The sequence below is a fragment of the Mchenga conophoros genome, linkage group LG18 (assembly GCF_057382185.1).
Source record: "Mchenga conophoros isolate Kocher_MC1m ecotype Shallow Benthic linkage group LG18, M_conophoros_male_GT1.1, whole genome shotgun sequence".
In the NCBI taxonomy this organism is placed as follows: Eukaryota; Metazoa; Chordata; class Actinopteri; order Cichliformes; family Cichlidae; genus Mchenga; species Mchenga conophoros.
In genome coordinates, this window is record NC_140543.1 from 28,531,420 (window position 1) to 28,556,034 (window position 24,615).

At 42.4% G+C, this 24,615-nt stretch overlaps 5 protein-coding genes across 12 annotated transcripts; 1 reads left to right on the top strand and 4 right to left on the bottom strand.

Moving 5' to 3' along the window:
• Positions 1–1,742: 1,742 nt before the first annotated feature.
• LOC146554097 (peroxisomal trans-2-enoyl-CoA reductase-like) lies at positions 1,743–4,061 on the bottom strand. Of its 2 annotated transcripts, none has more exons than XM_085255618.1 (8): positions 3,751–4,061; positions 3,328–3,461; positions 3,086–3,251; positions 2,924–3,005; positions 2,718–2,814; positions 2,526–2,636; positions 2,182–2,293; positions 1,743–2,089 (listed from the first exon to the last, which is right to left on the bottom strand). In XM_085255618.1, exons 1-8 carry the CDS (start codon positions 3,860–3,862, stop codon positions 2,007–2,009), a joined length of 897 nt encoding a protein of 298 aa, XP_085111744.1. In that variant the 5' UTR covers positions 3,863–4,061; the 3' UTR covers positions 1,743–2,006. The 2 variants fall into 2 exon arrangements, with proteins under 2 accessions (XP_085111744.1, XP_085111745.1); XM_085255619.1 differs by having other exon boundaries at positions 3,594–4,061.
• A 5,168-nt stretch (positions 4,062–9,229) lies between these two features.
• Positions 9,230–11,661, bottom strand: rpl37a (ribosomal protein L37a). Its single transcript, XM_085253930.1, has 4 exons — positions 11,505–11,661; positions 10,744–10,872; positions 10,484–10,566; positions 9,230–9,395 (listed from the first exon to the last, which is right to left on the bottom strand). The coding sequence occupies exons 1-4, from the start codon at positions 11,505–11,507 to the stop codon at positions 9,332–9,334; spliced, it is 279 nt and encodes a 92-aa protein (XP_085110056.1). The 5' UTR covers positions 11,508–11,661; the 3' UTR covers positions 9,230–9,331.
• Positions 10,798–14,415, top strand: cfap410 (cilia and flagella associated protein 410). Of its 4 annotated transcripts, XM_085253928.1 has the most exons (9): positions 10,798–10,894; positions 10,977–11,122; positions 11,942–12,012; positions 12,147–12,165; positions 12,258–12,304; positions 12,414–12,643; positions 12,826–12,976; positions 13,076–13,172; positions 13,976–14,415. In XM_085253928.1, exons 5-9 carry the CDS (start codon positions 12,276–12,278, stop codon positions 14,138–14,140), a joined length of 672 nt encoding a protein of 223 aa, XP_085110054.1. In that variant the 5' UTR covers positions 10,798–10,894; positions 10,977–11,122; positions 11,942–12,012; positions 12,147–12,165; positions 12,258–12,275; the 3' UTR covers positions 14,141–14,415. The 4 variants fall into 4 exon arrangements, with proteins under 4 accessions (XP_085110054.1, XP_085110055.1, XP_085110053.1 ...); XM_085253929.1 differs by lacking the exons at positions 11,942–12,012; positions 12,147–12,165 and having other exon boundaries at positions 12,276–12,304; XM_085253927.1 differs by lacking the exons at positions 10,798–10,894; positions 10,977–11,122 and having other exon boundaries at positions 11,764–12,012; positions 12,276–12,304.
• Positions 14,416–14,463: 48 nt separating this feature from the next.
• On the bottom strand, positions 14,464–20,258 carry orc2 (origin recognition complex, subunit 2). 3 transcript variants are annotated; one of them, XM_085253923.1, is made up of 16 exons: positions 20,120–20,258; positions 19,796–19,867; positions 19,545–19,703; positions 18,889–18,975; positions 18,677–18,766; positions 18,554–18,585; positions 18,401–18,458; positions 17,998–18,308; positions 17,798–17,907; positions 17,583–17,715; positions 17,399–17,495; positions 17,178–17,324; positions 16,929–17,100; positions 14,955–15,016; positions 14,764–14,882; positions 14,464–14,675 (listed from the first exon to the last, which is right to left on the bottom strand). In XM_085253923.1, exons 2-16 carry the CDS (start codon positions 19,863–19,865, stop codon positions 14,592–14,594), a joined length of 1,731 nt encoding a protein of 576 aa, XP_085110049.1. In that variant the 5' UTR covers positions 19,866–19,867; positions 20,120–20,258; the 3' UTR covers positions 14,464–14,591. The 3 variants fall into 3 exon arrangements, with proteins under 3 accessions (XP_085110049.1, XP_085110048.1, XP_085110050.1); XM_085253922.1 differs by having other exon boundaries at positions 19,994–20,214; XM_085253924.1 differs by having other exon boundaries at positions 19,959–20,214.
• Positions 20,259–20,531: 273 nt separating this feature from the next.
• LOC146554101 (D-serine dehydratase) lies at positions 20,532–24,528 on the bottom strand. Of its 2 annotated transcripts, none has more exons than XM_085253965.1 (10): positions 24,404–24,528; positions 23,692–23,847; positions 23,464–23,593; positions 22,983–23,133; positions 22,697–22,877; positions 22,168–22,286; positions 21,560–21,686; positions 21,349–21,411; positions 21,146–21,251; positions 20,532–21,075 (listed from the first exon to the last, which is right to left on the bottom strand). In XM_085253965.1, exons 2-10 carry the CDS (start codon positions 23,835–23,837, stop codon positions 20,965–20,967), a joined length of 1,134 nt encoding a protein of 377 aa, XP_085110091.1. In that variant the 5' UTR covers positions 23,838–23,847; positions 24,404–24,528; the 3' UTR covers positions 20,532–20,964. The 2 variants fall into 2 exon arrangements, with proteins under 2 accessions (XP_085110091.1, XP_085110092.1); XM_085253966.1 differs by having other exon boundaries at positions 20,532–21,054; positions 24,404–24,527.
• Between the last annotated feature and the right edge of the window lie 87 nt (positions 24,529–24,615).

Genomic DNA, 24,615 nt, shown 5'->3' on the forward strand with positions numbered 1-24,615 from the left:
CCTGCACCTTTGGTGCAGAAGCTTCAGAGATGCCAGTCAGCTGGTCTGGGTGAGGGCACAAGCCCTCCTTTGAAATGACATGTCCCAGGAACAGAATATGTTTCTGCCCGAATGAACTTTTACTGGAATTGATCTGCAGACCAACATTGGTTAGACGCTGGAGAACAGCCTGTAGATGTTCATCGTGTTCTTCCTTGGAATGCCTGTACACTATAATGTCATCCAAGTAGTTCTGCACTCCTGGTAGATGTTTCAGAGCTGTGGGCATCATCTTCTCGAAGGCAGAAGGTGCTGAAGCAAGTCACTGCGACTGTCAGGGTGAAGATGCAGTTGATGATAAGCTCAGGTTAAACATTCTGGCTATAGTGTGTAGCACCAGCCAGTTTTGTGGACAAATCCTCCATAAGAGGAAGTGAATGACTGCCCATTATTTCACTTTTATTAGGGTTCTCGCAGATCCATACCAGGTCCTCTTTTTTTTGTATGTAAATTTCCCATCTATATTGTTGATCTTAAGTGCTTTAATCAGGTCAAGCTCCAACAAAGGGGTGGCCTTCCAAAATCTGATTCACATCCAACTCCCTGCATTGATGACATAGTTGAGCACCTTGGGAAGGAAAGATATCTAACAATAATAGACCTCTGCAAGGGTTATTGGCAGGTACCATTGACTGGGCACTCAAAAGAGCTGATTGCTTTCTGGACCCCGCAGGACTTGTTCCAGTTTACAGTCGTGCCTTTTGGACTGCATGGTGCCCCAGCAACGTTCCATACACTGATGGATCAGGTACTGTCTGACATATCTGATTTTGCTGCAGTTTACCTTGATGAAATAGTCATGCTATTCCTTTAAGTATTATCTTCTTGGATGGGAGTTCATATTGGAAACGGACCACAAGACTCGTCAATGGATAGAGAAGATGAAGGACACAACTGGAAGGATCACTAAGACGGAGGAGGAAGCAGGAATAAGTACAGTTTGTGTGTGTGTGTGTTTTTTACTGGGGTTACTGTAATATATGTTGTAATTGTAAACAACACAAAAATGCTATTTTCACTTCCTCGAACAAAGTTAACAGCGATTAACTACCTTTAAATAATTACCACATATTATCCCCCAATTAGTGGATAATATGTAAATTAAACCTCAACTTCACACATATGAGGAGGCAAGCAATACGTTAGCAAGAGGCGTTTTTCTGTTTGCATTTGTTCTAAAAGTTATTTTCAAACGCCCCTTCCCTGGTGAAAATATTGCTTTTTTGTCGCCTGCTGTAAGAGTGAAACTAAAATGCACACAGGCCAAAACTACGAGAACAGTTTGTAATCATCTACAGGCTGTCGAGAGCTTACTCCCATTTATAATAGTGGTGATCACATTCTTTGGTTTCTCAAGTACATTTAACACAATTCCCCAAGAACAGATGCAGGAAACCTTTGATACCACATGCTGTAACCCTCTATGATACAAAATATCTGCCAGTCCAAGAATCACATCAGTAACTAAACAGTAATTAGTTACTGATTACTTTTTTCAAGTAACTTTACCAACACTGGTTAGTACTAATGTAATTTCATATTTCTGTCAACTGCTGTAACAAAAGAAGTGCTAAATATGATATAAAGTATTTCCCATCTGTTTAATGTAATCAGGGATCTTTTAGAGTCTTTTATGAGATAATGAGTTCAAAACAGACACGGAGAGGTTAAATAAATAAAAACACCCACAAATGATATTATTCTGTTTTACAGTTTTAATAAATTTTGCTCATAGACTTGCTGACAAGAGCATTGGAAAGAAAAACAATATGTACATTTCAGCAGCTGGAATGTTACAAATCTTTACCTCTGGACACTTGTAGTGCTATTAATTACATAAAGTAATGTGCAGACTCTTAATAATCAGTCACACACTACAAATACAGTGCTTGATAATGCTTGTGGCTCAGAGTCCACGATGCCTTTTGGTGTGGGGATTTTGTGCTCTCGCGCGTCCCATGAGTGAATCAGAGTTTCCTTTTTGGGTCGACCAGTTCATTCAGAGCATCCAGGTTCTCCCCCTCTGGAGCTTCAGGCCATGCACTGTGGTCTGGAGACAAACACAAGAATTTAGCTCCTCATACTAAATCTAATATATACTGGGAAGACTACTGTGCAGTTGTGTTAGAGAGCTATACGTACTCGGTATCTCCCACATGGATGTATACAAACTTTGTCCCGCATCGACCTTCAACGTGGCTCCAGAAATGTAGGAAGCAGCAGAAGAGAGCAGGAAACACACTGCAGATGAGACCTGGGCAAAGACGGCAATTCAAAAATTGTTCAGTACAGTTGTGCTTTAACCTTTCTCCTTCTATTGTATGGCTTCACAACTTCTTTATATCCTAATGCTGTTTATGGAGCACTGTGAGACCTTTGGGGTCTGGGTTCTTTTTTCGTTTTTCAGAATTAGAATTACTCCGACTTATATGTTAAAGTCATTCTGTCTGTAACACATTTTAAGGAGACTTTTTTCTCTAACAAACCTCTTCGGGCACTCCCAGCCTCTTCGAAGGAGTGAATGGAACGGACATCTTGAAAAGATCTGGTCTATTACCTTTATAGTTCTCCATCGCTGTTTTGGAAAAGATTTTACCCTGCAGCCAAACAGAGAGATGAAAATCATGCACATCTTGAAAAACTGAAACAAAACTGATTATGTGCTGAGCTGTACGCACAGGTGCAACAGCGTTGATTCGGACCCCCGAGGCTGCCCACTCGATGGCGAGACTCTTAGTTAAGTTATCCACCGCTGCCCTCGCTGCTCCTGTGTGGCTGTCGAGGAGGAGGAGACACACCACGCAGCAGGCAAATTAATTTATTTTTTTTTAAACTGTGTGACTTTGCAGATTTGTGTGTGAATAATGAGGGAAACTGTTCTTACGCCGCGTCTGGGAAGCCGTTCCACATATTGGCGATGATGCTGACGATGGCGCCTCCGTGCTCCTTCATCCATGCTGTGTAGACTGGAGGGGAGAACAACAACGGTCACGCTGAGAGACCAAACCACAAACACCAAAGCCTGTGTTATCTGTGCCCGGCTCACCCTCCTTGCAGCAGTGGAAGGTTCCTGTCAGGTTGGTGTCTACCACAGCCTTCCAGCCCTTAGAGGACATGTCTTCTGCAGGGCTTCTGAACTGACCTCCTCCGTTGTTCACCAGAAAGTCTATACGGTCATATCGCTTCAGCACTGATGACACAAGAGCCTTCACCTTCAAATGACAGAAAGACAAAAAGAAAATCAGCCACTTATGCACTGAAACGAGCAGCAGATGCAGAGCTGCTCACCTCCTCCTCGCTGCGGATGTTACAGGGCACAGCAGTGACACTTGCAGGACTGGAGGGAGGGATTTTCTGTCTCATCTCCCGAGCTGCTGCCTCCAGCCTGTCTGCCTTTCTGCTGGAGATCACCACACTGCAGCCTGAAGACCAACAAGTGAGCCACGAAAAACAATTACAGCACTTTCCGAAATAAAGCTTCGAGTCAATTTACTGTGAAACAACACTGAAAGCCACCAGATGTTTGGTGTTTCCAGCTGTTAGCGAACACTCACAGCCACACTTTCACAGTGTCCCTGCGCGCACTTGACCGCGGTCACTGGTGCGACTCTTACAGACTTGTTTGTATCTGTGTCGAAGTTCACTTGCTGTCACTCAGCTGCTCCTCACTTCAGACTCTTTGCGCTACAACAACTATTAGAACTCACTCACCCAGCTCCAGCAGCTCCGCAGAGATAGCTTTACCGATCCCGGTGCCTCCACCCGTCACTATTGCAACTTTGTGGTTGAACAAGCCCGGTCGGAAAACACTGGAAGCCGCCATCCTTGTTGCGTGGTACCGCTGAGGAAGGCCGAGGGAGTCAGAATTTGTGATGCGGCATAAAGGAGCAAAGCAACTCAAATCGGCTCTCCGTGAACTCTACTGGTTCCAGTACTTCAGCCTGGATGTAATAGCACTGTTGACTACTGTGGTCCATGTTTTAGTAATGCTGACCGCAAAGTGTATGAAGCTGTGCTTCCGTAAAGTGAGACGAAAGTGGAAGCGTGAATAGGGACAGTTTTTTTACTGGAATTACTGTGATGTTGTAATTGTAACAAACACAAAAATGCTGACATTGACGATTTTCACTTCCTCGGACAAAGTTAACAGCGATTAACTACCTTTAAATAGTTAATTAACATTATCACTGCATTACCTGCCTGGTTAAAATCACCGAGCAATTAGTGGATAATATGTCAATCAAACCTCAACTTCACACATACAAGGAGGCAAACATTATGTCAGCAAGAGGCGTTTTTCTGTTTGCATTTGCTCTAACATTTATTTTCAAACGCCCCTTCCCTGTCGCCTGCTGTAAGAGCGAAACTAAAACGCACACAGGTCAAAACTGCGAGAACAGTTTGTAATCATCTACATGCTGTCGAGAGCTTACTCCCATTTATAATAATGGGGATCACATTCTTTGGTTTCTCACGTGCAATTTACACAATTCACCAAGAACAGATGCAGGAAACCTTTGATACCACATGCTGTAACCTTCTATAATACAACATATCTGCCAGGCAGAGAATCCCTTTCCACATATTATCATTATTAGTACTAATGTCATTTCATATTCCTGTCAACTGCTGTAACAAAAGAAGTGCTAAATATGATATTAAGTATTTCCCATCTGTTTAATATATAGTTAGACATCTTTTAAAGACTCTTTTATGAGATAATGAGTTCAAAACAGACACAGAGAGGTTAAATAAAACAAATAAAAAATACAAGTGATATTATTCTGTTTTACAGTTTTATTAAATTTTGTTCAAAGACTTACTGACAAGAGCATTGGAAAGAAAAACGATATGTACATTTCAGCAGCTGGAATGTTACAAATCTTTACCTCTGGACACTTGTAGTGCTATTAATTACATACAATTATGTGCAGATTCTCAATAATCAGTCACACACTACAAATACAGACTTTCTAACCAGGCCAGCACGGTGTGCTTAACAGTGTTTGTGGCTCAGAGTCCACAATGCTTTTTGGCGTGGGGATTTTGTGCTCTCGCCCGTCCCATGAGTGAATCAGAGTTTGCTTTTTGGGTCGACCAGTTCATTCAGAGCATCCAGGTTCTCCCCCTCTGGAGCTTCAGGCCATGCACTGTGGTCTGGAGACAAACACGAGAATTTAGCTCCTCGTACTAAATCTACTGTGAAGACTACAGTGCAGTTGTGTTAGAGAGCTATGTCTGTGAAGGTTCTCAGTCATCCAGGTCATCGTAGTCAAAGGAGCTTGCAAAGAAAAGCGTCTGGACTTCTTTAAGTTACTTGAAGACGTTTCACCTCTCATCCGAGAAGCTTCTTCAGTTCTAAGGTCAAATGGTGGAGAGTCCCAGATATAAACCTAGTGGGAGTGACCCCCCACAGAGGGACAAAAGGACCCCCTGATGATCCTCTAATCGCCCGAGCCAAGGTGTGAAAATGGGTGTGGGTCCCAATCAGCCAGAATTTCGGGTGTGTTCATTGTCAACATTGTCATCCCCTATGTAGCCGGTGTATCAGAGAAACTCAGGAGAGTTTTCTCCAAGCATGACATCCCGGTGCATTTCAGACCCAGCAACACGCTCAGACAAAAACTGGTTCACCCGAAAGACAAAACTCCAAAACACAAACTTAACAATGTGGTGTATGCTGTACAGTGCAGCGAGGAATGCTCAGACCTCTACATTGGAGAGACCAAACAGCCACTTCACAAGCGCATGGCACAACATAGAAGAGCCACCTCCACAGGACAAGACTCAGCAGTCCATCTGCATCTTAAGGATAAAGGACACTCTTTCGAGGATGCCAGTGTTCACATAGAGGACAGAGAGGACAGATGGTTTGAAAGAGGAGTGAAAGAAGCCATCTATGTCCACTGTGAGCGACCATCTTTGAACAGAGGCGGGGGTTTACTACACCAACTCTCTGCCATCTATAATCCAGTTTTGAGATCCCTTCCCAGACGCCTTAACGCCCACTCACATCCTGGGCCTCAGGAATTTGCATGATAAGGTGGGGCCAGGTTTCACAATGAACCCACCCGAAACTCTGGCTGATTGGGACCCACGCCCAGTTTCACACCTTGGCTCAGGCGATTAGAGGATCATCAGGGGGTCCTGTGTGGCTGTCGGGGAGGAGGAGACACACCATGCAGCAGGCAAATTAATTTTATTTTTTTTTAAACTGTGTGACTTTGCAGATTTGTGTGTATATAATGAGGGAAACTGTTCTTACGCCGCGTCTGGGAAGCCGTTCCACCTGTTGGCGATGATGCTGACGATGGCGCCTCCGTGCTCCTTCATCCATGCTTTGTAGACTGGAGGGGAGAACAATGACAGTCACGCTGAGAGACCAAACCACAAACACCAAAGCCTGTGTTGTTTCTGGGCCCCGCTGAGGAAAACCGAGGGAGCGTAGCACCAACAGCGCCCTCTTCTGGATCTCTTCCGGTAGCTTTTTGCTTTATCTCTGTAACCTTTGAAAATACTGCAGACCAAATACCACTTTCCTTCACTTCCATTGCGGAAGCTGCCCCATCCACATCCCACCTCACTACTGTGCATTGTTATTATCCTTTTTTTATTTTTTTGCTCTCTTCTACAGTGTGTATTTTGTCTCTGTCCCCCTCCCCTCACCCCCACAATCAGTCTCAGCAGATGGCTGCACCTCCCTGAGCCTGGTTCTGCCAGAGGTTGTTTCCTGTTAAAAGGGAGTTCTTCCTTCCCACTGTTGTCACGTGCTTGCTCAGAGGGGGTCATCGGATTGCTGAGGATTTCTCTGTTATTCTCTCTGAAGTCCAGGGTCTTCATCCGACCCTGGACTTCAACAAGGGCCCCAGTCTATGAACTAGCCCCACAGCCCACAACATGTTGAAGTCTTCACCAAATTTGACAGTGGGTAGCAGGTGTTTTTCTTGGAATGTGGCGTTTCCTCTGCCATGTAAAGTGCTTTTTGTTATGACCAAAACACTCTATTATTTCATCAGTCCAAAGCTCTTTCTTCCTAAATGAATCTATCTTTTATTTTGACAGCAAATGCGCACCTCAGGACCATTTATGTACAGCCCTGGTTATAATTTCCTGTGCATTTCAAACCTTGTTCTTTCTGATTTATTTATTTTTAAATATTTAAAGTAACATGGCTGCTATGAGGCCAGCTAGGATCCCTGTGGACCTTGACCTACAAATGATCCAGGACGGATGGGATGAAGAGCCCATCAGCACTGACTCAGAATCTGACATCTAAGATATAGAGGACCCAGACTATTGCCCCCCCCCCCACTGAACAAGGCCAGTCAGATACAGAGGAGTCCTCTGATGAGTCTTCTGAGGAGGAAATGGATATTGAGTCTAACAGAATGAGCCCCTCTTACTGCTCTAGCCACAATATTCTGAATTAGTCGGCCAGGGCTTGCACCTGGGTTTAGTACTTTCTCCCCAGTAAATGCATGGAAGATGTTCATGTCTGATAATTTAATAGAAGAGGTGCTGACATGCACAAACATAGAGGCACAAAGAGTAGCCACAGACAGGGGAAAAGAGTGGAAAGATGTAATCAAACATCCTGGCGTTCATTTGATTGACCATTCTTGCAGGAAGTGAGAAGAACTGGGATGTACCAGTCGGTGTGTTTTTTGGGAGTCCTCTGCATAACCCATTTACAAGGCCACTATGTCAATTCAAAGATTTAAAGATATTTGCCCTCTCTTGCACATTGATGACAAGAGGACCAGAGCCTACCGACTGAAAACAAACCACATGGCAGCTTTCTGCTACATATGGGGCGTGTTCCTGGTTAACTGCAGGCAGAATTTCATCCTCAGTGATTGTGTTACAGTGGATGAACAACTTGTGCCTTTCAGAGGGAAGACCCAGCTTCTGCAGTATATGCAGAGCAAGCATACAAAAGTGATACAAAAACTGCAATTTCTTAAAATTAATGAAAAAATAAATAAAAATGTCACAAACATGTTTTATGAGGAATACCTGGAATATGAAAATATTACAACTCTTCGTTTTAAAGATTTTGAAGAATAACAACCGAGTTTATAGCAAAATGCATTGTTTCTATTTGGGGTCATTTTTGACCCCACTCGTGGAAGAGTGTAGGTATTGGTAGGTTGTGCATCCAAAGGTTAAATACCTTTTCTTATGATTGGACACATCTGTATTTAAAGTTCAAGACTTAACAAGCTAATTTTGTTGTGTACCCAATTCTTTGCACAGCAGGTTTTTACATTAAATTTAATACAAGTAAATACTGCTTCACTAAAAATCTTTTTCTGGAAAACACAGCAGTACTCAGATATTCCTAGAAAATAAAAGACATACCACTGTCATCTTTTTTGGTGAAAACAGAGTGAATTATTATGATGCTGAGAGGGGTTACCAAATGTTTTCGTGTGAGTGTAAATGCTATTTAATTCATTTAAATAAATGTTTCTGAGCTCCATGGAACAGGTTGGATCAGTGTTAGATTTTAGTTTTTTCCCCTTCCAGCCCAAAAAGGTTAGATTATTTTGGTTTATATTTACTGTTCATCATCTTATCAACAAATTTGTGTATATTTTCAACCTAACCATTTGATTCATTAAAACTATTTTTTCCATTTTTCTCACCAAAGTGGTCCTAATGCATGTCCCACAGCGATGGAGCAGTCAGCAATGTTGACTTGTTGCAATAAAGCTTAAACCAGTTTGGCTGGGCTCTTTCTGCGTGGAGTTCACAGGTTGCATGTTTTCTCTCACAGCACCAAGACATACAAGGTTAACTGATATCATTCTAAAGCAATTGTACAAGGATGGATAAATTGACATCCTGCCTAGTAATCAAAGGTGTACGGGTGTAACACATGTATTTGCAGCTGTTACAGATAGATTAGTTATAATTTCACATCAATGTTTCCTTTAACTTTGCAGAGATATTCCCACGTGATGCTTCACTGAAACCAAAATGTTACCCATAGATCTCAAAGACCCCCTGTGGTTTCTCATTTTACCCCCCACCCAAAAAGACCTGCTGTTTCAGAGGGTTTAGAGATAACCTGAACTCCACCGAAGTATCCTCAATGAAGGGCTACTGAAGAGTCTTCTTGCAGGTTACAACCCTCGCACTTTCTATTTTACAGCTGCACAGTAAACAAACGTACAAAGACACAAACGCCGCTCCAGACTGTTTTATTTTTGGATGTTGAGGACATGTCCAGCTCGGTTAAATGATAGAAAACAAAGTCCCAAATCCACCAGCTATCATGGTCGCTGGTTTACTGGTCCTTCAACTCCTTCAGCCTCCTGATAGCGGACTTGACTGTGACAGCAGATGTTGTGCTGCAAGAGAAGTTGGGGGGGTGCAAAGACAATTATTAGCTTCTACAAACACAACATTCTCAATGTTTTTGAAGGACGGACACGTTGCTCTGTAGTGAGAACCACTTTGGTTTTTGTGAACTCGCCAAGACCAAGAACATTCACTTTTCTTTGAAGCCTTTTAGCATCAACGGAGAAACAAGCATTTCCACTTAAGTTATTGGTTTGTTACTTATTAGACTGAATGCAGTGTTGCTGTAATTCATTTTTATTTTTTAAACTTGCTGCTATCTATCCAGCCTCTGCCTTTCCTACCTGCTGGTTTCTCTCCAGGTTACTACTGTGCCAGTTCTTGATATTAGTAAGCTCCTTCTCTAGAGAAAACCTTGGCCAACAGCCTGATGCACTCAAGCACAAAATTCTTGGACTCAAGTTGTTAACAAGTCTTCCTCCTGCTATCTGGAATCTAAGGAAACCATGTGGAGAACTGGTTCATGTGCCACAGTCGAGCAAAACACCTACCATCACCAGCAGCAGGCCAAGATACGTAGAGCTGGAGTATCAGAAGCTCACCGGAGAGGGAGCTGGTTATATAGCTACATCACATTTGTCATGCACCATATAAATGCAAACTGCATGTAAAAAAGTGTGTGCACAGCACAAAGCTGGACACATACCCTTTAAATGATCACTCAGGCTGAGTAGATTGAATTTCAAAGTTTAATTAGGTCTCTAAGATGACTGGATACTTTTTTCAAAGTAATGTAGTGAGTGATATGAATGTTCACTGAGTCAACTCTGGCTTATTTATTTTAGATGGACACAATTATTTACACCTGATGACCATTAAAGGCTTTAACACATCACACAGGTGTTCTGAGTGTGGAGGGGCACAATCAATGCAGGTGGAGGGTGAGCAGAAAACAAACAAAGAATCCTGCTTTCGCCGTGGGCACACTGTCACCCAAGTTAGAAAAACTTAATGATGAGAAGAAAAAAAAAAAAAAGACAAACAGCTGAGGGAATTTTTGAACCCCTTTTCTAATCATAACTTCAGCGTCTGCAGCAGTCGAATGACAGAATTAGACCAAAGAGGGAAAGTAACCTACTTGTAAGTCCAGGCACCTCCAGCCACTGTCTTTCTACAGGACCCACAGTGCCAGATTCCAACAGCCCTCCTCTTCATCTTGGTCTGTAAATACAAATTTGCATAGTGAGAACACAAAAGTGGAAACTCAACTTATCTGGACACATCCTTGAGCACTACAATTATGTAATGTAAGCAGCGTAGTCTGCAGAAAGCATTTCTAACACTGACCAGGTCTTTGCTACTGTACATTATGTGGGTGGTCTCCACTGTTGTCCTTACCTTTCCGCAGAAAGAGCAGGTGTACTTAGCATGCTGGGAGATTTCAATTTTCTTCACCATCTTCCTCAGCGACGCGCCATAACGCGTGCCATATTTACCAACGATCCCCACCTTCTTGGTGCGCTTGGCCTGTGGATAACATGAACACACAGTGAGAAAATACAGTAACCATGGGATTTTGTGGTTTAAAACTACAAGCAAATGGCTTCAGCATTCTGCCGTTACTACTACAGGAAGAAGTGTCGGGAGAAGCGCCCAGGGTGGCCCCAGAAAGCGAAAAAAAAAACTACTTCTGACTATAATCCTGCAAAATCTGAGCAACAAGGGTGAAGAAGCTGCTGTGACCATTAGCCAGCCAACATAAGCTTCCTTTCAGCAGGTTAGCCAAAATGCTAACTAAAGTCAACTGAGCAGTTCTCGTTTAACTGTATCAAACGACCACTTTCTGGTGGGGCATTACACATTTCAGTTCGGACTTATTTAATTGTGGACGCTCAAAAGACCGGGACTTAAGGAGCTAGTGTCACTAGCCTGCCCGGTACTTGGAGCTCACACAGTTTAGCAATGGTGGCCGCCATTTCTGTCTCAATGGAGAATGAAAACATCGTTTTTACTGCTGATCCAATCCCAAAACGGACATAAATGAAGGCTAGGTATGGCAAAAAAGGTCAACACGAAACCTCCTAATAAGCGATTATATCATTTATAGCAGTGAAACTGTAAGATTGACAAGGATTAGGGTCGGAACAAGCTCTGCTCACCATCGTTTCAGTGGGAGACGTAGGTCCAAAGAGGGATTGCTTAACGCGCAGGCGCGATTTACTCAGTCCGTTCACGCTGCATTCTGGGACTTTGAGTTTTCGTAAAACGCAGACATTGTACAAAAACGTAAAAGTTCGCTTACGATAATATATATATAAATATATTTTTTAGCTCTGGTATTATAGCTAAATTAGAATTTTTGATAAAACAGCGTAATCTACGGAAAACTATAAATAAAAGATATTAACCCGTTACCATGGACGCTTAAGCTGATATGCGCATGCGTATTAATGTGGCGTACGACAACATCCCTGCGGCTGCGAGTTGAAGTCTTTGGTCAATTAGCTTGTCACGATGTGGCTTTTGTTGTTTGTGAATATTTAGCCCATTGAAAATATTATTAATTTAAAAGGAAGTTAAATGTTTTGTTATGAAGCTAACACGGAAACTGGTTCTTGCTAAGGCGAAGGCCTCCGACTTGGAGAGCGTGAAAAAACTGAACTGCTGGTAAGTGCATCCATTTTGGCATACCAGTAATTTTGTTGCCCTTTTAATTACATAGTGATCATTGACGTGAACAGGTACCATTTGTGTTGTGTCTCCTATCTGTGGTAACGTTAGGTTACATCTTATTTTTGCAGGGGATGCAACTTGACTGATGTGAGTAGCAAACTTGGATGTCATGTTTACTCTGACAATTAATTTAGTGTTCATACTTAATGAAAGTTGCATGGATTCATGTGTCTTCTAAGATTTCTATCTTCGCTCAGATGCCAAACATTGAAGTGCTGACACTGAGGTAGGTCCCTTTGCCACACACATAAAATCATTTCACAGTCACAAATGCACAGACTCATTTGGGACGACCCAGTAACACCAGGCTATGATTCTCTTTCATCTGTCTGCAGTGTCAACAGCATCTTGTCTCTCTCTCCTCTGGCTGGCTGTCTGTCTCTGAGTGAACTCTACCTGAGAAGGAACATGATCCCCTCGCTCTCTGAGCTCTCTCACCTGAGACCGTTAACTCGTCTCAGAGTGCTCTGGCTAGCTGAGAACCCCTGCTGTGGGACCGATGCCACCCAGTATCGCCTCACAGTGCTTCGCTGCCTCCCTCGTCTCCAGAAACTCGATAACCAAGGTGACTGTGTGATGTTTTGGGGCCACACTACCGTCTGCTTACCTCGACTGTTTAAGCACTTTATTAGCAGCCACTCATCTTCCTCATGAAAAAGTTGAGGTTGAAAATCAGTGTCAGATCTAGGAAGTTGAATTGAAGTCTGACTCTTACTGTAGCTATTCTTCAATGTTTCCTGTGTACAGTAGTGACAGATGATGAAATTTCACTGGCTCTCATGGAAGGTGAAGAGGTCACAACACCCCCAGGTAGTATCCAGAACCAGCATACAACCAACGGACTTCAGGATGCAGAGACAGAGAACGACCCTCTAAACTACAACATGGAGGAGACAAAGTAGGTCTTGTGGCCTGAAACAACTTATAGTTTGCAGAAAATGCGAAAACTGAAGTAAAATTAACAGAAGAAAATATTTCTGTTAACTTTTGTTTCTAGCAAAATCAGAGAAGAGCTGGGAATGAAGCCACTTTCCAGAGACAAGTTCTCTTCCCTGTCCTCTCCATCAACCAGAGAAAGCAAACCAATCAAAAAGGTAGCTCCTCTCATCACTGTGTCCCTTAAAATTTTTGTGGGCCTGGACTCTACTAAAGTAGCTTTGTATGACTCACAGTTCAAACAAACGCTCCTCTGTCTTGGGCTGTAGCTTGGTGCCGCCTTGCCAGCTTTCTTTAGATTGGCCACCCCTCATGATCAAACGTTCAAGCATAGAAAGTGTATAAAAGATGTGTGTAACCGCCTCAGTTGTTTTCGGGACTCTGTATTTTGGAGCTTCCACTTTAGCTCTATGGCGATCTAGATTTTTTCCACCGTTTGGTCGGCATTATCAGCTGATGCTAGCAGCAGCATTTATAAGCTGTACATGTGTATCTCACAAAAACACATAACAAAAAATGAGCATTCAGTAACAGACTAAAAAAAACTGTGCAATTTACTGTGCTAGCTATATCTTCACAGCAGACCATATCATTTTTTCAGACAGTTTATTTAATTTTGGCAACAACTGACCAATACAATAGAAATGTAGAGTTTAGTGTCCCAAACTAGCAAAGTTGAAGTCTAACCAACCGAGTCCACGTCACTAACTTAAGGCCAAATGCAAATGGGCGAGTTACTGTTGGGTACTAGATTAGTCAATACTGCCATAACAGTACTACTGTGCCCTTTTTTTTTTTTTTTTGCCTTTGGAGCATATTACCCTCCTAAGACCTGAACTCTTCCACGGCATGCATTTTTAACTTAATAGAGCCAATAGATCTATTTATATTGTGAAATTCATTCAAACCTGGAATGTTTGGTTTGTAATCTGCCAGCTAACAATAAAACTTGTGTTTTCAGTCGCACGCTCTTGATGCAGTTTTGCTGCTGCTGAAAGATTTGGATGAAGAGGAGCTTCATGTTGTACACACCGCCACACAGAACAGACTTCAGATCTACACACTGGACTCAGAAAGGCTTACAAAGACACAGCAAACACAGAAAACAGCTGAAATCCAACATTGATACGTTTCACAGCATGCGCTCAGGGCTAACCCCATCCTTCCACATTTAACACTAAGCTCAGGTTCATAAAAGGTGCCCACTTTGTCCCATTAACATCTGCCTGCAATATGCATGGCATGACACTACTTCAGTTCCAGCTTTCACGTGTGGACTCATCAGTTCCCCTGCTGTCTTTTTTATAGCTGCATGCCTTATTGCTTTGTAAGAACAAAAGATTGTATGTTTTGCTAAATGTAAATCTATTTCTGTAAAGAAAATAAACAGCAATGCATTAACTTTAAATGTTTTTATTTACATAGATGTTGGCTGTATGCGTGAATGGTGCAAAAAAATAAATTTAATCTATAATTTAAACTGTTCAGAACCCTGGGGCTCACATCTTATTCCAATGTAACTGTGCTGCTGCACATCTGCGGGAAGAGATGATTCATACGTCTGAAGTCTTGTCCACTCAGTCACCCTCTTCGTTCTCCAGGAAATCCATCAGTGTGCTTGCATCCACAGCAACAATCAGGTACTCTACTCCATCTGCTCCCTGAAGCAAAGCAAATAAATATGATAAGCACCAGGTACTGCAGACACTTAATGAATGAGAGTTGGGGAATTCTAAAGTGGAAGTCCACCTTGCGTGTCCGTATCAGTTTGTGGTCTCGGAACTCTGTCAACTGAGTCCTCAGCGTGAGGTCAGAGTTCACCAAGAATGCCTCTCGACATCGCTGGTAGAAATCCTGGAATGACAATCCTGCACAGAGGACAAACTGATTACAAACTGCACTAGAAAACGGGGACATAAAAGCCGAATGTGAATGCGCACCTGCGTATGAAGGATTATCTTTGTTTTCCAGCTGGAACTTGACCAGCAGTTTAAAGATTCCTCTGCAAAAAGAAAAACAAGCAGTTGAGTTTTCCCCCCAACAGCTCTGTACATAATGAGAGAGGTCAGACTCGAACAGAATTTAGAACAGAAATCAGAAATGAGTGAATAAAGTCACAGCAAAGACAATGGTTGTCCAAAAGAAACAATATCATTCTCAACAACAAACAACCATATTCCCTATGAGTATATACACTTACTATTTTTCTTGGCTTCAGTGTCCTGGTAGAAAAACACTTGCTGTGTTGTCACTCTTGAAATAAAAGTTTCATAAACTCTTTGAAAAGCTACAAGTCTTGAAGCACTTCTCACAATAAGATTTGACTGTCGAGTCTGTACATGCAGTTTTTTGAAACTGGTCTGGGCCCATCTAAGACCACAGGTGAAAACACCTGTTGACCTTCTGCAGTTTGCACACAGACCAAATCTGGGAGTGGATGAATAATTGCAATCATCTATATTTACTCCCAACTAGATAATAACAGCTGCGTGGTGAAGATAACCTTTTTTTGATTTCTCAAGTGCCTTTAATATGTTTCAGCCACTGCTACTCAGAGACAAGCTACAGGAAGTGTCAGTAAACACGTTCATCTCATCCCAGCCTGTGAGGCTTTGGTTCAATCATCTTTGCAGAATTGTTGTAATTCAGTCAGGTAATTTCACAGCATCTGTATCGGATTCAGGTCAGTCTTCATTTTGTTTTTCTGAAGCCATTCAGATGTGGACTTGCTGGTGTGTTTTGGATCATTATCCTGCTGCAGATCCCAAGTGCTCTTCAGCTTGAGGTCATGAAAAGATGGCCGGACATTCTCCTTCAGTATGTTTTGGTACACAGCAGAATTTATGGTTCCATTTACCACAGCAAGTCTTTCAGGTCCCGAGGCAGCAAAACAGCCCCAGAGGATCACACTTCCACCACCATATTTTACTGTTGCTATGATTTTCCTTTTCTGATATGTTGTGTTACTTTTACACCAGATGTAATGGAACACACACCTTCCAGAAAAGTTAAACTTTTGTCTTTTCAGTCCACAGAGTATTTTTCCAAAAGTCTTGGGGATCATCTGGGAAAACTGAAACAAGCCTTTACGTTCCTTTTATTCAGCAGAGGTTTTCATCTTGGAGCTCTGCCATGCAGCCCATTTTTGCCCAGTCTCTTCCTTATGGTGGAGTCATGAACACTGACCTAACCTGAGGCAAGTGAGGCCTGCAGTTCTTTGGATGTTGTTCTGGGATCTTTTGTGACCTCTTGGATGCGGTGTTCTTGGGGTAATTTTGGTAGGCCGGCCACTCCTGGGAGGGTTCACCACTGTTCCATGTTTTTTTGCCATTTGTGGATAACAGCTCTCACTGTGGTTCGCTGGAGTCCCACAGGTCCCACCTCTTCCAGACTGAGAGATCTGAATTATTTCATTTCTCATTTGTTCCTGAATTTCCTTGGATTGTGGCGTGATGACTGGCTTTTGAGGATCTTCTAGTCTGCTCCACATTGTCAGGAAGGTCCTATTTAAGTGGGTTTGGATTTTTCCCCTTAATAAAGAAAACCTTGATTTTTAAAGTGCATTTTGTATTTACCTGTTTTATCTTTGTCTAATATTTAAATTTGTTTTATGATCTGAAAACTTTAAGTGGGACAAACATATAAATAGGAAACTAGGAAGAGGGCAAACACTTTTTACACCACTGTATTAGTGATGGGCAGGAGTGCAAAACACTATTGGATGATTTTGTGGAGTGGACTAGGAGGAATCACAAGGAAGCTAATATGCGAGCTAACATTTCTCATCTGATGTCATATTTGATCCTAGTATTTCAATAACTCATTAGCACCTCATTAAGCTCCTCCCATGGCTCTCTCCTTGTTCATTTAGACAGAAGATTAAAAACAACTACCCAGTAGGTCTTTGGAGTTACCTTGCATTGGGTGTTAAGCTGCGAAGCACATGTGTGAGGGAGGACAGAGCCAGAGCGCCAGTCTGCTGCACCAGGAGGGAGTTTTCATACGATGTCTCCTCCGAGTAGTGCTGGAACGTCACACATTCCCACCACAGCCAGTTAAACTGGCTCTGCTTCAACTGGTCCCACACTGAAAACAAGCAGGATGTATTCAGGATAGATTTCGACAGAATTACCACCTCAGTGCAGACTATTATGAACACCCACCCAGTGGAGCATTGATGTGGTCTAAAGAAGCCACCATGTGCAAGTTTGGCAGGGATGCCAGCTGCCCCAGTGCACTCTGGGTCTTCTCTCCTCGCAGCGTGGGTCCGTCTATATTATGGATGAGCAGGTACACGTGCAGATCTGGGCCTGTGAGGACATCGGTGTAAAACATGCGGTACAACCACACATGCTTGGGATGCACAGGAGTTTGATGGGCTTACTGTCTTTTAAGGTCTGGGAGATAAACTGGATCTGGTCCGAGGGGGTTCGGAAAGTTCCCTGGTGATCCAGAACCTCACACGTCAGCGCGTTTAATATCTGTGAGAATTTAATTTTCATGATCAGGGATATTTATTTTATTATGCAATTTATGCAAAATATTTTGATGTGTGTGTGTATACTGACTGATTTAAGAGTAATGGAAGGGAAAAATCCATTAACCACAAGGTGAATTTCTTGCGACAGATGAGACTCCCTGAAGTCTTCCAGCAGAGCTTTTTTGCTTCCCAGACCATAGACCAGCACGCTGAATCCCAGCCTACACACAGACCAGCACAGACACTTTGTACTGCTCTTAAAACACCAGAAAATGCACACAACTACGTTGCAACCTCACTTACTGTAACTGTAACATCCATTTGCTAAAGTGGATTCTGTGTTTGTCGTGCAGCTGCTGGATCTCTTTTGAGTAGCAGGATTGTTTTCCCTCCAGAAGTCGGACCAACGTTTCCTACAAAAACAAAAATAAAGATAAATTCACACTAAATCTATTAGGAAAGCAGCTCATTTACAATGTTTCAAAATGCAGTTAAAAACAAACCCTGTCAAGTTTAGGGGTGTTTAAACGCTCCAGAGTTCGGTCTGACGTCAACACTTTCGAGCTGCCGTGAGCTTCGAAGTACTCCTCAACCATACTGGGCTGGTTCTGAGGTTCAGGCGTGCTCTTGCTCTTCTTGGCAGGAGTCTTGTAGAGAGCTGCTGATAAACCTTTACTGGGTGTTCTCGGGGTGGTCACGTTCTCTTTATCCTCTTTCTTTCCTTTCTGCTCTTCCTCCAGCCCATCTTCATCCTCCTCCTCACCCGAGTCAGAGGGTGAAAGCTCGCTGTCGCTGTCTGACCGCAAGCTTGGAGCTAAAAAACAAACAAACAAAACAAAACATTTAGATTAGAGGAAAGGTGAAATTTCACTTAGAATGAATTGAATTATTCCCAGTCAGACTCACTTGCTATTCTCTTCCTGAGCCTGTGTGGTGTTGTAGAGACAAACTGGACCTTTTTGCTCTGCCATTAAGTAAAAATAAAATAAAATTCTTAAGTTGGCACCAGAGGTTGCTGGCTTTGGACTTTAAGAAGTTTAAAGGTTTCTATGGTCTCACCTTCTGTGGTGTTCTGCTTTCACCTCTAAGGTCTGAAATAGAAGAAAAGAAAATACTTAACTGTGAGAAAATGAGCAAAAAGATGAGTATACGGAAAAGATGATGAACGTTTATTGTACTCACTCCGCCCCGTTCGACTGGGGGTTGAGGGTTCAAAGTTTGGGGTCGCGCTGAAGCTCACGCTTTTTCCAGGAGTCCGAGCCAGCTCACTTGCTGTTTATGAAAAGTGTGCAACACAAAATGAGCATATACGATGTCTAAAGAAAGAACTGGAAGGAGATGTATAATATGCAAATGTTTTCCGATCTATGTGAGAAGACAATGGAGGCTCTCACCGGTTTGGGCCATGCTGTGGCTGCGTTTGACTTTCTGAAAGGTAAAGATGGAGGATCCAGCCACTCTTGACAAGCCATCTTCATCTTCTGTAAATCCAAGAGAAAACTGGTCATTTTAAAATGAATTTAAAAAAGAAAGAAAGAAAAAGCCTCAGATATTTTTCATGCATTTATACGAAGCTAAAATTTCACAGCATTATGAATGTTCAAATTTCCCACCAAAAATTATATGTCTATATGCCAGTATTGATAAGCATATAATATGTCAATATCAGCAATATAGTCCATCTTACAAACACACTTAATGTGTGCAATGGAGTGAAACTGAGGTGTACAGAAAGTCTCCTGTCATAATCATAAGTACCTCTGTGACAGGAATATTTTTTACAAGGCTTTTGTAGGGATTTGAGCTAACTATATGCAGTCTCTGTCACTAAACTGAATTTCAGCTGGTGAACCAGCACTTGCTAAATTCCACATTTGTACTTTGCCTGAAAATCAGCCAACGTCTGTCTGCATTTTTCCAAACGTATTTGGGTAAATCTACAAAGAGCAGTAAAGAGCTGAGTCAGCAGCATCGTCAGCTGATCACGGTCTGTCTGCAAAGAAAACAAACCTCCTGGTGAAGAAAGTCATTACCCCTGCTCAGCACTCACCTTCTGCGTTATCTGTTCCTAAAGCTTGGACATAATCCTGCTCATCGTGGACTCCATTTTCATCTCCATCATGTTCCGCATCCTCTCTGCATCCCCGTCGTCCAGCCGGGCTCTTAAACTTTACCATCTTCTGAACGGACCCGGCGATGCTCTGCGCACCTTATGGAGGTACGCACAGTACAGAAAGCACAGTCAGAGAGACACAGAAGTGCTCGTAAACTAACATTTCTACAGTAGCAGAGCATCTATACCCTCCTGCTTGTCCACGATGTGCTCCAGGACATCGCCATCCCCGATGAACTTCACCTCCAGCACACTCATGACTAAAGATAATAATGACAACCAGCACGACTTTAGTTAGTTGCTCGTAACACTACAACATATAATTTGCTTTTCAGAGGTGTAGATGCTAACGCAGGTTTTCAGTCAGTGCGTTTCTATTCACGAACAGTGAAGGGCGGCCATTCTTCTCAAACAGCGAGAAGCAGCCCTGCTTCAACCAGCGGCCACACGCCGAAAGTCCAAATAAAAGTGGGAAATAAAAACAGAAACGCGTCTAAAGCGACACAACTTACTGTACAGCGGCAGTACCGCCAAATGAAAATGTAAACACGACTTTCACACAGTGACAGCAAGGCAGTGTGCTGCTGGGACAAGTTTCCGCGCCATCCCGCTGAAGTTTTTAAACCACGTGACAAGTGAAAGGTCATTCAGTGGCCAACTGGAACGCTGCTTCCAGCTAAAACGACATTTCCCAAAATGCACTTCGAACACCAGCTCAGTCTGTGCGGCTAAAACCCTACAGGGGAAGGGTTTTGACCGACGGATTAATTATTATATTTTCAATAAGTAATGTAGGTTACTATTAATGCGAATGATGTATTTTCTGTAATATTTAAAAAAATAACATTTATCACCAAGATATTTTTTACGTGTCCGTTCAAACGCTGGCACTTATTTATTCATAGATTACAGAAAAATAGAAGATTAAAGGGGACCAAGAAAATCTTTATTTTGATAGAAAAAATAAATCACAAAAGTTTGCAGTTGTATATAAAAGGCCATTCATAAACATTTATTAGCATTGGTATTAACAGCTGATAGCACAAGTGATATGACTTTCTATTAAGTCATCACTAGCTAGGTCTCCTTGCAGGCAGTGAAAAACAGGTGCAGAACACAAAAATTAATTTTAAAGACATAACATTAGTGCAACATGGTTTCTGTTACAGTATGAAACTTCTGAAGCCCACAGTAAGAATATTTTCATTAATTATATGTTTTACCATCAAGATGGCACATCTCACTAACAAAGAAGGAATCGCTGTATGTGTTTCTAATGTGTAAATTATTTGGAATGAGTCTCTATATATCTCATCTGTCCCAAAGAGACAAGAAGGGGGAGACATCGTCCAGCTCTTCACCACCCGCGAGTGGGCGTCCACTTCCCTACCAGACGACCCTTGGAGTGTACATGGTACACAGGATGCATCACTGCTGTTGCACATGACTGCAGAAAAAAAGACATTGTCTGACAACAGGAAAATGTGCAATAAAACTGATGTGTGAATAAGATGTACTATAAATCATTTAGTACTAACATGGTAGGGAATCAGTGTGAGCAGAGAGCCCAGGGGGTATTTGCTGTAGTCCAGTTGTCCTGAGATGGGCTCCACTCGTCCATGCTCCTGGGTCATAGACAACAACCTGGAGGGACACGCCAGTCACATTTAACATTGGTACTGAGAGTAAAAGAGAAAAAAGATACTAAAATAGACTGAGATTTTTTTCCCCAGAGCATTACTTGAGGTTTGGATGCCCCTCGATCACAGCGTATCCAGTGGGAAGTTTTCCAGCTCCGTCCAAACTGAGAGAGACAAGCAAGAGTAGGTGAAAGGTTAAGTTACATGGTTGTTCCAAAACAGAGCTTACACTGATGATAGCAGGGATGAGTAAAACAAAAAACAGAACTTAGGGGATAGGTATTAGCTCCCATTGAATGAAGTTGAACCCACCTGATTCCAGCCCATCCACAGTCAATCAGGAGCTGGTTCCTGTGTGGACAGTGACCGATGACTCTTGTGAGAACCCTCACAGCCACGTCCTCCAGACAGCATGAGCCAATCATAGACTGCTGCACATCTGCATGCCACAAACATACATTTAAAAGAAATTGTAATTTAAAGGCCCTTTTGAAAAATATATTTTAAGTGTGACATGTCTCCCGACTATTCCTCAGCTCAAAATACCAATAAGGTCATTTATCCTGCCATACCTATAGACTGTTTAATAAACCTCTGCTCCAAACAGGCTGTTTCAGCGCCTGTAGCTTTAAACATTGTCGGGTCCCGAAGTCAACTAGAAACATGTCGGGCAAGTAAACAAAACTAAGAGGCAGCTATGTGTCATGACCTTAAGAGGACAGTACTGTCGGGGACTGTTTTTATAGGGCAAAGGGCTCTTTTGATTCTACGCTTCCCATCTGATGTGAAGTCAAAGGGCGTGGTCTTTGTCATGTTTACTGAGTCACGCTGGGAATATTGAATATACACAACAAATAACGAAAAAGTGGATTTTACACGTCACCTTTAAACTAGGAAACAGTGGGTCTATGTGTACACACCATAGAAGACGTAGTTTCCTGGGTGGACCTCGCTCAGCTGCGCCATGTCTTTGACTGGATGGCTACAGGAAGGGGTGGAGCCAATGCTGGACTTACAGATGATGCCAACAGCCCTCAGTCTGACACAAAAAAAATCCCAAAACACACAAACAAAAAACCAGTTGAAAGTTAATGCAGAATTATTCTCCCAGATGGCTCCAAAAGAGAGTCAATCACACCCATGTGAAAATGCTCAAATTTAGAGCAGAAACATGTTTACAGTCTGGTGCAAAACATGGGATACATCATTTTTAGATATGATGTATGATTTTTTTGTTGCTTCTGGAAACAAAGCTGCATGACTCAATACAAGAAACCTGTGGGCTGTGAAACCAAAACAAAGATGTTAAAACAGCTTATAAAAACTAATTTTCAAGAGTATGAGCAACAGCTGTTATGTCGTGTGCGTTCTTAAATAGCCAGTGAGATAAAATTATTGATTAGAGCAGCTTTAATGAGTCAGTGTATTTTTTTTAAGCTTTCAGCTTACTTTTCCATGAACTGCAGAGTCAGTTTGGTGGTTTCCTGGGCAACAGCCTGTATTTGCTCAACTCCTGTGCAGTAATAGGTATTCCCACAGTGGGCGTACACTCCTGTAAGTTCCACGCCCTCCGTCTTAGCGATGGCTTCAGCCAGTTTGAGCGCTCCTGGCTCCGAGTGCAGGACGCCAGCTATGACAAAGAGCCGACACATGATCAATCCTCGTGTTAACAGAGAAGTGAAGTGTAGCGCAGGCACTTATGATTAAATCTATCGTGGTTTCCCTGCACGTTTACCTCTCCCATTGCCACAGTCGAGTTTGAGCCAGGCGTGCCACTGCCGGCCATCTTTCAGGGGTCTTTTTCGGAGCTGCTCCAAAGCATCAGGATGGTCCAATAAAATCTGGAAGAGATCCAGTCTCTCTGACAGGGCTGCACAACGCTCTACCTAAAGACACACAGAGACATACATTAAAAATGGCACAGAGAGCACAGCTGGGACATTAACAACTAACAAATATAAAAGTGATGAGAAATTATGTCAAAGTAATGGCATAGAACTGGAGCTATTTTACATGCAAGTGCTATGGCGATATACATGTATCATATATTTACATATATGTATTGTTTCTAGTGATAATATTACTAAATATGATTCATACATTTTCAGCAGGCTCAGTTATTAATAATCTATTTTTTCCATTTCTAATGTTTTACAGCTTTTATGATTTCACAGAATATAAAACAAGGACACATTTAAAGTGTGAGCTGAGAGAACCTTATCAAAGGGAATAGAGTAGGCATAGAGGATGTCATCATATCCATGGTCAGCATAGAAACAGGCCTCTGCCAGGGTGGAAACCACTATGCACCTCTGTGATCCACCCGTCATAATGTCAGCACACTCACTAGACACACACAGAGACCTCATCAGAATCCTGTATACGCAGCAAGTCTGTAAGCATGTGCTGTGTGCGTGTCTATGCATGAGCGTATGAATCCATACAGGGTTTTGTGGGTCTTCATGTGTGGACGAAGCTGGACTCCCAGTTTCTGGCAGCGCTCGATCATCCTCTGGGCATTCCTCTTCGCTTTGTCCACGTCCACCACAAAAGCAGGAGTACACAGGGCTGAGAGAGGATCTCCCTCCATACTGGCAGCACTGGAGTGCACACGCACGCACGCACGCACGCACACGCACACACACACACACACACACACACACACACACACACAAAGCACTTCAGATATTTCCCATGCAATTAAATTCTATTGCATGATTGGCTCAACCAGCATATTTCAATAGTTATATTTATAAGTATCTGCTATACATGCACGAATCAGCAAGTAAACTTCATCACACTTGGGTGTAGTTTTGCAACGTCTCTGATTATGTAACGCAGCGCACTTTGAACTTTGACAACACTAACTTAAACTTAAACACTAACTTTACAAATGCACTGCAACTCATCAAATCGTATGTGATCCAATTCACTCTTTAAGCAGTTTTTTATTCCTCCTCTTTTTGGTACTATAAAGACCTTCTGATAATATTATCGTGCATCATAACGATAGATAAATTAAAATCATACTGCTTTCGAATCTGCATAATAGCGTTTGTGAAACAGTGAGGGAACCACCAGCACATTAACAAGCATCGGAAACAACAACAATAACAACAAAAAATGCAGAAATATGCAGCACAAACCACAGCTTACCTTTTCAAAACAGCGAATTTGTTTTTTCTATGGAAGTTCCGATCACATTACTACGGTGTCCTCGAGGAGTCAAAAATAATGAAAAAAGTACAATCAGGGAGAACCTTTTGCAAATCATAAAATAAATCATAGAAAAAAAAAATCTAATATAGAAGCATAGTAGCATATAATACAGTAGCAGGAACAGAGCAGGAGGGAAATAGAGAGATAGC

Coding starts and splice junctions, on each gene's coding strand:
- orc2 (XM_085253922.1), bottom strand. Junction 18,459..18,553: donor AAAGCAGAACACCACAGAAG/GTGAGACCATAG, acceptor ACTTAATGGCAG/AGCAAAAAGGTCCAGTTTGT. Junction 14,676..14,763: donor AACTGATACGGACACGCAAG/GTGGACTTCCAC, acceptor GCTTTGCTTCAG/GGAGCAGATGGAGTAGAGTA.
- cfap410 (XM_085253925.1), top strand. CDS start 11,936: ATGAAGCTAACACGGAAACTGGTTCTTGCTAAGGCGAAGGCCTCCGAC. Junction 12,977..13,075: donor TACAACATGGAGGAGACAAA/GTAGGTCTTGTG, acceptor TTTTGTTTCTAG/CAAAATCAGAGAAGAGCTGG. Junction 13,173..13,975: donor AAAGCAAACCAATCAAAAAG/GTAGCTCCTCTC, acceptor TTGTGTTTTCAG/TCGCACGCTCTTGATGCAGT.
- rpl37a (XM_085253930.1), bottom strand. Junction 10,567..10,743: donor CCTGCTCTTTCTGCGGAAAG/GTAAGGACAACA, acceptor TTGTATTTACAG/ACCAAGATGAAGAGGAGGGC. Junction 9,396..10,483: donor GGAGGTGCCTGGACTTACAA/GTAGGTTACTTT, acceptor CTTCTCTTGCAG/CACAACATCTGCTGTCACAG.
- LOC146554097 (XM_085255618.1), bottom strand. CDS start 3,862: ATGGCGGCTTCCAGTGTTTTCCGACCGGGCTTGTTCAACCACAAAGTT. Junction 3,252..3,327: donor ACATCCGCAGCGAGGAGGAG/GTGAGCAGCTCT, acceptor TGTCATTTGAAG/GTGAAGGCTCTTGTGTCATC. Junction 2,815..2,923: donor AACGGCTTCCCAGACGCGGC/GTAAGAACAGTT, acceptor CCTCCTCGACAG/CCACACAGGAGCAGCGAGGG.
- LOC146554101 (XM_085253965.1), bottom strand. CDS start 23,837: ATGGAGGGAGATCCTCTCTCAGCCCTGTGTACTCCTGCTTTTGTGGTG. Junction 21,252..21,348: donor GAGGGGCATCCAAACCTCAA/GTAATGCTCTGG, acceptor GTGTCCCTCCAG/GTTGTTGTCTATGACCCAGG. Junction 21,076..21,145: donor TCACACTGATTCCCTACCAT/GTTAGTACTAAA, acceptor TCCTGTTGTCAG/ACAATGTCTTTTTTTCTGCA.